General features: G+C 39.9%; 2 protein-coding genes across 2 annotated transcripts in view; one reads left to right on the forward strand and one right to left on the reverse strand.

The window, feature by feature from the left end:
* Positions 1-7,273, reverse strand: part of LOC107568497 (heme-binding protein 1-like) — a 12,967-nt gene extending 5,694 nt beyond the window's left edge. Inside the window, exons 1-2 of the mRNA XM_016254463.1 lie at positions 6,868-7,273; positions 1,881-1,975 (exon numbers count right to left, since the gene is read on the reverse strand). Coding sequence (XP_016109949.1) covers positions 1,881-1,975; positions 6,868-7,054 — 282 coding nt within the window. The 5' untranslated portion in view covers positions 7,055-7,273. The remainder of the gene's footprint in view (positions 1-1,880; positions 1,976-6,867) is intronic.
* The window catches only part of fancm (FA complementation group M), a 53,252-nt gene that overhangs the window by 11,871 nt on the left and 30,318 nt on the right, over positions 1-11,063 (forward strand). The window contains exon 6 of the mRNA XM_016254457.1: positions 9,021-9,152. Within this exon, the coding sequence (XP_016109943.1) occupies positions 9,021-9,152 (132 nt within the window). The remainder of the gene's footprint in view (positions 1-9,020; positions 9,153-11,063) is intronic.

Raw genomic sequence — 11,063 nt, forward strand, 5'->3', positions numbered from 1 at the left:
GAATCTAGTGAGTCAGTGATTCATGATTACCCATTCATAAAGACAGTCACTCTTGAATGAATAAGCCGTTCGAATGAATCAATTGAATGAATGATTCAGTGATAAAAATCAGTGACTTGCCGCCACCTGCTGGCAGTTTTAGTTTCATTTTTAAAGTATCTTTTCAGTTATTTAAATCATTTAATATTTCTATATTTAAAACATTAATATCATCATGGATTTAATTGCACTCATGCCACTTCTGAGCCTCATTAAATGTCTGAAAGTACACCAAGCCACTTTTGTGTTCTTCTGTGCCACCTCTACAAATTAATTTTAATACTGATTTCATTTGATTGGTAACTTATGTTTCTTATTCTACTTGTTCTTATTCTGTCGGTTTAATTACAAGTTTTAAAAAGCTTATAAAATATAATTTTTTTTAAAGAATTTGACAAAAGATGACATACTTTTAATAAAGTTAGAGGAGTCAAATATCACCTCGTAATGGGAAGGCTACTTTTTGATAACATTTTGGATTATCGATTAGAAGGTGCTCCTAGAATTTTGAACGTGCTCCTAAATTTAAGTTAGGAGCACATGTGCTCCTAAAAAGAAAAGTAAGCATAGGGCCCTGCTGCATGGCCCCTGTAGTGAGAAATCTACTCACCCTCTGATAAAAGTTGATCTAGTTAATATTTACACACGTTGGACTGTTTAAAAAGCTGTTGTTCAGCATTAGCTTAATTGGGTTTACATTGAAATTATTAAATGCTTACTTTTTTTGTAATCTGTCTCATTAAAACAAATAAAAACATATATATATAAACTCTGTGATTTTGTGGCTTGTGTTTTAGAAAATCAGATCTTTTTGTAATCTTGACAAAACATCGTAGGAAAGGTCTGACAGTCGAGGTTCCATATTTATTTTATTTATAGAGTTTGGGTGTAACCCAGAGGTTATTTCTGGTATAGTGCCCAAACAAAATCTCACAGGAACCACAACTGTAGTGATATCAACTTCAAATTTGGAACACAACTTGGTTAGACATTTGGCGTTGATGTTATAGCAATTTTAGAGTGCAACATATTTTATAAAAAATTAAAATCGTATACTATATTATCTTTACTGTAAACTTCAACTTTTATAACTTTTTTTCAATTCAGCAGTAATCTGCAATGTGTCTTCTTTAAAGAGACCAACCGTAAGTCTGTATTCCAAAGCGTTCAGGAATTATAACCTTATGTTGTAACAAGCATTGATAAACAAATATTCTGTTTTCAGTGAAATTATACAGGGATACAAACATTAAAATTAAGAATAAGATTCAAGTTTTGAAAAAAAATCATGAAATAGTGTTATGAGTTCCAATAAGATAGATCAATTTTCTGATGTCTCTTTATGGTTTTGCCCTTTTTAGGGTTAAATCTATTTGGCAAATTATTTATTGAATCAGTTCCGAGAAATAAATGTTGACTTTAAGCTGTGCTGATATCTTGTGTGTTTGATGTTGATTAGATTGAAATGCTCTTCTAGAACACATTTTAATGATTGACCAGCGCTCTGCAGCAGATGCAGTTCAGCTTCTGGAGATTATCTTAAGCTCATAATCTGCATATTTGTCACATCTGAGCCTTTTTTTTTTTATCCCATCAAATGGCATTTTTGCCTCCAGCTCTGGTTCATTTCTGACTTTCATTGAAAGTGTCAATTAATGGAAGTAGGTGGAGTCTAATGATTTCAGCAGCCAATCAAACAGTGACTTGATTTCATTGACTCTGACACATTCACGCAGCTGCGTTTGATCACATGCATTACTCGTATTGATGTGTCTCTAAACTGTGCTAGTTTGATTCCTCTTGTGTCGCGTTACAGTGTTTGATTCGTCAGCTGTACGCACCTTCTCCTTGCGTGTGATGAGCGTGTAGGGCACCTGCTCCCGCGTGTGCGCGCCCTCGTTATTGGTGGTGATCTGATGGATGGGTTCGGCCATGTCTGTGGAAGATTGACATCAACGTTCAGCTCGGATTCTGCTTCATCACACTGAAGGCTTGTTTATTGTGACTGTGTCATGATGTTAGGTTTTGGCTGACATTTCTTCCCGCTGTGAACTGATCACGAGTGGCTCTCTGGCACATCTGCCCCGCGGGACGCTAACGAGCAGCGACAGCAAACACTTCAGTGCATCATCAGTCAGTTTACCCAGAACCCTCAGCGTGGGTGAATTCAGGGCTGATGGGATTCAGATTTACACATCAGTCATCACGTACATATGAACAGATGAGATATACAGTACTGTGAGATACTGTAAATACAGTGCCATGTCATTTTTTTCTCAAGGAGCACATGTGCTCTTAATTTGAAAAATTTAGGAACACATCAGGAACTTTAGGAGCACAATAAAAAATCTATCAAATAATATGTTTTTCCTTAATAAAAGGATATGATGAGACATTACCAAGCTAAATTAATTTGAATCCAAAAAGTACACTAGGTTTTTAGATATTTCTACTTCAAACTGTTTAATTAATAATTAGGGGAACTAATATTTAAAATGGAGAATTCTGCATTTAATTGTGTACTGTTGTGATACGGCTAATTGTGTAAACAAAATACTAGTAACGAGCTGGGAAAAAAAATACTGCATAATGTGGGACCTTTAGTATAAACAAGCTGGAACTACACACACTCTTATTTTGAAATGGTGCATTACAATTTTAGTTTTCTGCCCCCTGGACTTTTTTAAAAAGACATTGTTACATGATTATGTCTATGACCATCACAGTGACAGCCACGAGCATAAACTGCTTAGACTAGTCTTACTAGTTAGTCATCTCATTATCTTTAAGATTGGTCATAACGTTAAGTCAATTACACAAAGTAGATCGCCCTAATTTGAACCTGAAAAATAAGAGTGATTATTCATTGGTTTAGTTTGAGTCGTGCGACGGTCACACTTAACCGTGTATTTCACATTACTAATAAACCACAACACTGACCGCTTCCGACAGCAGAAACTGTGTGTTTTAGATGAACCAGTGTATAGTGTTTTACGTTTAAACACACTGTACAGTAAGATTGTTAATTAGCATGAACTAACAATCATTACAGCACTTGCTCATCTAGGTTTATGATCGTTAATTCCTGTTGCTTCATAATGAATTAGTGTTCATTTATACAATTAAAGGGGTCATATGATGCGATTTCAAGTTGTTCTTTCTCTTTGGAGTGCTACAAGCTGATTGTGCATAGATAAGATCCCTGAAGTTACAAAGACTAAAGTCTCAAAACCAAAGAGATATTCTTTATCAAAGTTAAGACTCTGCCACGCCCCCCTAAAACGCCTCGTTCTAACACGCCCCCACATATCTACCTCACTATGTGGAAATATTAGCATAATGCGCCCAAATGTGCACGCAAAGAAAGAAGGCGTGGTTTCAGTAACCGCAGTTAGTGTTGAAGCAGCATGTCAGGGAGACGCTGTGTGTTTCTAGGCGAAAGCAGAAGCACTTTATTTGGCCTTCCGGAAGTAGATGCATTTAGGAATCTTTAAGATTACTTAAAACAGAACAGCAATGCATTTTATGGACGAGCGTTTCGTGAAGCTAGGAGAGGAGGTCATTCTGACTTTGCTATGACAATCTGACGCTTCTGAATCAGCTACTGTTTTGTTATTAGTTTAAGTATTTGCTATTGACTGTTCAAATGCGGAGTTTTGCGCATCGTGTGTGTGTGTGTGTGCGCGTGTGTGTGCGTGCGCGAGAGAGCGAGAGACACATCACAGTGGAGTCAGCTGTCTTAACCGTGGCTTGTGTACTGCAAACACATAGCAGCTTCATCACTGTGTCTGTCACACGACTCTGTTCCCCTTTCGGGCTTGAACTGAAGGTAAAACTAATGGCATTATTTACTGTCTCTACATTTATTTTGAAAGATGAAGCTTGAGATTATGGTAAGGGGCGTTACATTTCCGACGAGTGCTTGCGGTGTTCGGCCAATCACAATGCACTGGGTCAGCTGGCCAATCAGAGCAGACTGCGCTTGTCGGAAGGAGGGGCTTTGTAGAAAACGAAGCGTTTGAGAGAGGCGGGGCATAGAGGACCTACAATAATGTACAGTATTTGAAAAACAATGTGTTTTTTGAACATTAAAGCATGTCAACATATTCTGTTACACCAAATACACAAAATAATGATCTTTAAAAAAGCATCATATGACCCCTTTAACATATTAGTATGTGTAGAAATGAACATTAATGAATTGTGTTCTTTGTTAGCTCATGATCCAATTAAATCTTACTGTAAGGCTTATATTTCAGAGAGTTTTTCTGCTCTTCAGCTGCAGATGGTATTGGAAACGTGCTGAACGCATGAAGCGCGATCAATAGTGACTCGTGTTTGAACCGAATCAGTGAATCTCGTACTGTAACGCGAGCGCCGCGCTGATGTTTGCTCTTCACGTGTGCAGGCGTGTAAAGCGCTTTACTGGAGTGGATTTAGAAAGGCATTGGTCTGGACCAGATGAGCCTGATAATCTCTGCTAAAGCTCAGCGCTGCTCCACAAACACACGTCACCTGGTTGACAGAACAAACCCTTCACAGACGGAGCACCGCAGGATTCCAGCGCTTCATGATGATCTTGTTCTCTCACACATACTAACGGCTGCGTTCGATAACGTGCAGCGTCCTGTGATGATCTGCTGAACTGGGTCGCACCGCGGGAATCCTGGGAAAATCCTGCCTGGCTGAGAGTCGTGCATACATGCATGAGCGCACATCAGTCTCAAAACAAAACACTACATGCAGAAACAAGACATGGAGATTTTGGGCTATTTTGCTTCAATATCATTCAGACTAGTGGAAAGAAAACATCCAAAATACACATCTAAGTGTTTATTTTATTGCACTTTATCTATTTGCGTGTGTAGATTCCATATCCTCTTACATACACCAAACTAGCTGTTTTCATCTGTTGTTGTGGACTCTAATATAGTTATCATTATAGTTATTGTTCCTGGTGTGAAGTAACGAATTACAAATACTCACGTTACAGTAATTAAGTAGTTTTTATCAGTAATTGTACTTTTTTGAGTAGTTTAAAAATTGTGTACTTTTACTTTTACTTGAGTACATTTTAAGTGATGTATCGGTACTTTTACTCCGCTATTTTCCTCCGTTTGTGGTCGTTACATGCTTATTTTAATTAGATTTTTATCCATCAATGTGATTGGATATTGAGTAATAGGTCTCGTGACTCATCAAATCAAATTGTGCATAGAAAACTTTAACCGCCAGCTGTTTATCATGGCTGCTGGAAGCGCATTCTTCAAGCATCAATTCTGTCGCATCTTCCTCTAACTTAATATGTTAAGGTAAATTTCGGATTTCTGCTTAAAGAACATTATTTAGTGTATTTGGTGTAATGATGACCCGTGGCGTTAATATACTGCATCTGTGCCAGCGTGTGATGCAATAAAACTGCAGCTCGTTAATAAATGTAAAAAAAAAAAAATCAATTTTATACAATCCACCTTCATTTAGCAAGTGCACTCGCGCATAAACAATTTTCAAGTTCAACACTTTTTGTTGCGTTCAGTTGTGGATGCTGCTGATTCACTTTAGTTATTTTTATTTCTTTATTGCTAAAATTGGCACTGTTTTGGAGAGAAATGGGCTCTCATTTTAACCCATATCATGGTGTGTGATGCTGAACTATGAGTTTCTAATGGTGTTTGTATTTGCACGGTTCTAAACATTAATATTTTATGTGCAACAACAGCATGCTGTCTCAGTGGCCTTAAACATGATTTTAAATCTATTTGTTCAAACTTTATGATTTAAACGGGGATGATTGTACTGAGAATAATTTCATCTTTTCTTCAGCTGAATACTGTTTCCGTGCGGTTTTGATGTATTTTAAAGAGTTGGCAGTCAACATTAAAACTGCTGGATGATAGATATTCTTCATTCTTTATGACCAATAAGAAAATGTGAATTACAGAATGTACAACGTTTTTAAACTGTATAAATTGCGGTGAACAGTGTTTATTCTGAGGGGGTCAGTACTCACTACTCAATACTCATGAGTACTTTTATACAGGCTCCTCTTTTACTCTTACTCAAGTAGGTTTTTTGGACAAGTACTTTTACTCTACTCGCACTACATTTTCTGGAAGGTAATGGTACTTTTACTTGAGTATATTTCTTCAGTACTCTTTCCACCACTGAATATTGTTCCTGGTGTGATGGGCCTTTAGTTGCGGTTTTGTCGCCTGTCGCTTTAAATGCTCGAGCGCTTTACAGCAGGATGGATTCTGATTGGCTGTCAGTGTTTTTATTATTCATGTGCGCCAGAAATCGTGATTGCAATGATCTCATACTTCCGTTTCCTCGTTGTTTTTAATAATCAAATATTTTGTGCGTGCTACAACCGACATCCACTATAGAGAGTGAAGGTGAATTGACTGTTTATTCTGTACTGTGGTGTTTACGGTGTTTTATATCGATATGAGCCACAAGAAGCCATGGAATAAAAATGTTTTTTTTGTACAATTCAGACTTTTTCCCTCAGATTAGTTAGTTTATATATATATATAGACTCGTAATTGCAATTTTGACTTTTTCCCCCTCATAATTCTGAGTTTACATCTCGCAATTCTGACTAATTTCCTCAGAACTTTGAGTTTTATCTCGCTCTGAAGTCTGAATTGCGAGAGATGCTGCTGAAGGAGTGGAACTAAAGCGCGTCGTCTGTTATCTACACTTGACTTGACAGCCAGCGGGTCTCGGGCTGCTGAGGGGAACGACCGTTAAACTGGCGCGAAACTCCGGCGCTGAGGCGGCTGTGGTTTGAGACGCGCCCCGCGGTTGTTGTGTGTGTAACGTTACCTGTCGGCACCTCCACCTGGTGTCCGCGGGCCACATCCCTCCAGTACTGCAGGAGCCTCTCCTCCTGCTCCTGCTGCTGCTCCTCCTCGGGGCTGACTGACAGCTGCTCCTCCGACACAGACTCCAGATCCTCCAGCGTGATCATACCGCCTCCGCCGCCGCTCAACCGACACCCGCCGCGGTCCATCGCCGAATCCACCGACCGTCGATACTGCAAGCCTCACGCTTCACCTGCGCTTACACGGATCTCGCCGTCATGCCCGCGAACCGCAGCTATCGATCGTTAATCTCGCGTTATAACCGCGCTCTGGTCGTACGTGTTGTTTTGCAGACTCGACGAGTCGTGACGTACTTAAGGGCGGAGTCGCGGTCACGTGACCGCATAAGCTCCGCCCACCCAGCGCAGGGGTTTATAAATACATCAGCCCCCACAGCTCTCGCGCACATGAAAATCGCACAGTGTGAGCTGTTCATGCTTCTAACTAGCGATCATGTTTTCAGATTATACATGTGTATGAATGAAGAGGAGATTGTGACTGTGTTTGTCCTGATAATCTACTTCAGTGTGTAGAAAAAAACATCTCTTCCATCTTTATTTGACCTCACTCTCTATTCTAATTCTATTTGATCTATTTGTTGACTTGACCCTCTAACACTTGCTCTCTCTATTCGTTTTCTAACTGCTTGCTTGCTTTAAAAAAGGCCTCTTAACACCACAGCTTTCTCTATTCTTTTTCTATTCTACTTGTTTTTGTTTTGATATACACACACACACACACACACACACATATATATATATATATATATAAACCTTGCTACGTGTAGTGTTAGATTAACCGAGACTTGTCATAGCACTTGCATATCATTGCTATTTTAAAGCATCTGCTAAATGTAAATGTAGAGCAGTGTGTGTGTGTTTCAGGTCAGTGTTTGAGTTTGATCACACTTCAGCCAGGAATACATGTATTAGTCCTTGAGCTGCTGCTTGTGCTTGTCTGCTGGATGATTTCAGCTGCTGTGAATGGAGATGTTCAGGATCATTCTAAATCTGGGTCACAGCATTAGCCTGCAGCGAACCAGGGAAACACTGATGTTCAATTCTATTTAGTAAATGCAGACAAACAGAAACAGTTTATTTGTATCTTCATTGAAACGTTAGAAATAATTACTGTTTTCTTGAAATTGAGCATTAAGCATTTCAGCTCACCAGAGCTGCATTTATTTGATAAAAATAGTGAAATATTGTTACAATGTGATAGCGGCAGCCAGTACCCGCTAAGGGGCTAAGTAGTGGGAATACATCCATGACGCGTTTCGATCGCAAAGGGTTTTAATTACAATATAGAAATGAACAGCAACAAGTTGCATGAAGACGGTAAGATAGAAAACAAAAGATAAACAAAATTAAATTAAATAAACAAAGTGAAACGGTCAACAGAAAGTGAGCGTCCCAGCTACTCACCCCCTTCCTCCATGATATCCACATCCAAACTAACAGGTAATATGCACCTATACAAAATGACGTAACAAACTGGAAGTGACAATTTCAAAATAAAAGACATCAAACGGTATCTGGCACCTACAAATGTGAAACAGCTGTTTTCTCTGTGAATCTCTGTTAAGCTGTAATGTATTTCTGTGATGCGCAGCTGTATTTTCAGCATCATTCCTCCAGTCTTCAGTGTCACATGATCTTCAGAAATCAGTATAATATGCTGATCTGCTGCTCCAGAAACATTTCTGATTATTATCAATGTTGAAAACAGTCGTGCTGCACAATATTTCTGTGGAAACTCTGATGCATTTTATTTTTCAGGATTCACAGATGAACAGATTCCACATACTGACCGTAATGACCGTGTGTATTTAATAATCATACTTCTAATATATGTAGGGACAGATAAGTGTTTGTCCTGAATTGGAGAGGTTTGGGTCTCCGCAGTGATTGTTTGTAGAGAAGTGATCAGAAAACGAGTCCTGAAGGATTGCATGTCCATTTATTCTCCGCAGGACAGCAAGCGCTCCTCCAGTGAGCATGTAAGATGAAGACGTGAGAGGAATATGTGGCGTGATTGTGTTGAAAAGAGACGTCCGAGTGCTCCATTGTGCTGCTGTAGTGATTTTCAGACGGCTCTGGCTTGTTTTTCCCGCAGGTTTTGGAGAAGTTCACGTCCCGTCTGACCCAGATGAGGCTGTTGAATCAGCGTGACCTCCGCTCCTTCACAAAATACCAGATCATTCTGGCCCGAGAACAGTTCAGACGCAACCCGCCGCCACACATACAGGTACAGCTTCACTCACCTGTGCGTCCCATGTTTGATGACACATTCTTGCTCTTACTTTTTTATCCTCTTATACTTTTTTTATCAGCCTGAGATAAGGAAACCATATGTTACCCCGGAGCACAAAACCAGTCATAACGGTCACTTTTTTGAAATTGAGATTAAATAGCTTTCCATTGATGTATGGTTTGTTAGGATCGGACAATATTTGAAAATCTGGAATCTGAGGGTGCAAAAAAAATATTATCTAAATATTGAGAAAATCATCTTTAAAGTTGTTCAAATGAAGTTCTTAGCAATGCATATTACTAATCAAACATTAAGTTTTGATATATTTACGGTAGGACATTTACAAAATATCTTCATGGAACATGATCTTTACTTAATATCCTAATGATTTTTGGCATAAAAGAGAAATGTATAATTGTGACCCATACAATGTATTGTTGGCTATTGCTACAAATATCCCCCAGCGACTTAACACTGCTTCTGTGCTGCAGGGACACATATGCAATCGAATCCATTTCATTTAGTCATTTTGCAGACACTTTTATCCAAAGCGACTTACAATCAGGGAATACATAAAGCGATTCTTCTTAAAGAGGCAAACAGACACAGGAAGTGCTCGTCATACCAAGATTTAGGCGATGTAAATTATTTATAATCTAATCAATACAACAATGTTTAATACAGTAGCCTATGAGTGCTCTGTGCACAATAAAAGGAGAGAAGCTAAATGAGCCCGAGTCCCACTCGAGCCCGATCTGTAAAAAAAAATAATGGCCCGAGCCTGGTGTGAATGGACTCTAAGCTGTATAACTTTACAACAGCAACACTGCTTTAACAAAAAAAGCAAGACTTATTTGACATGAAAACAAGAATTTCAAACATGCTTTCTAATCGCTTCAGAGGTACTTTGCAGTCAAACACCTACAGAATTGTGTTTTGTCAGGAGATGCACAACAGTTTTTCTGTGGCTTTGTAGGCAATATTTTCGTTTACACAGTTTAGCAAAATCAGACAACATTGCGTCTAATATATACCGCAATATTTACTTCTTTTATTGAGTTGTTGTAAATAAATATCACATTTGCAACTGGGCAGTGTTCAAAAAATGCTGGGAAATCACTTCACGTAACCCTACAGGAGTGATTACGTATAGGCTATGTATAAAACAAACAAAGAGACAAAGGCGTAGTTTGATGACGGCGTGACCGAGTGAGGAATCATGGGAGTTGTGGTCTTCATCCTCACACCCGACGCAATGCGACGGGACTTCGGCAGAAATCATGTTCATGGATGAGCTAATGATTTATTAACGTAGTAGAATGAAGCAGGGTGAGGCTGAAAGCCGTCGAAGCGAAACGAGGCGCTGAACGAGTGCTACACACGGCTGGAAAGCAGCGGGGCTTTTATTATGCCACAGTCGAGCGCCTCCGCTGCTTCCGGTCGTGCGTGTGTGGGGTAAAGCAGCGGAGCTTTTATTATGCCACAGTCGAGCGCCTCCGCTGCTTCCGGTCGTGCGTGTGTGGGGTAAAGCAGCGGAGCTTTTATTATGCCACAGTCGAGCGCCTCCGCTGCTTCCGGTCGTGCGTGTGTGGGGTAAAGCAGCGGAGCTTTTATTATGCCACAGTCGAACGCTTCCGCTGCTTCCGGTCGTGCGTGTGTGGGGTAAAGCAGCGGAGCTTTTATTATGTTACAGTCGAGCGCTCCCGCTGCTTCCGGTCGTGCGTATGTGGGGTAAAGCAGCGGAGCTTTTATTATGTTACAGTCGAGCGCTCCCGCTGCTTCCGGTCGTGCGTATGTGGGGTAAAGCAGCGGAGCTTTTATTATGTTACAGTCGAGCGCTCCCGCTGCTTCCGGTTGTGCGTTTGTGGGGTAAAGCAGCGGGGCTTTTATTATGCCACAGTCGAG

The sequence above is a fragment of the Sinocyclocheilus grahami genome, unplaced genomic scaffold (assembly GCF_001515645.1).
Source record: "Sinocyclocheilus grahami isolate Dianchi unplaced genomic scaffold, SAMN03320097.WGS_v1.1 scaffold1250.1, whole genome shotgun sequence".
Classification (NCBI taxonomy): domain Eukaryota; kingdom Metazoa; phylum Chordata; class Actinopteri; order Cypriniformes; family Cyprinidae; genus Sinocyclocheilus; species Sinocyclocheilus grahami.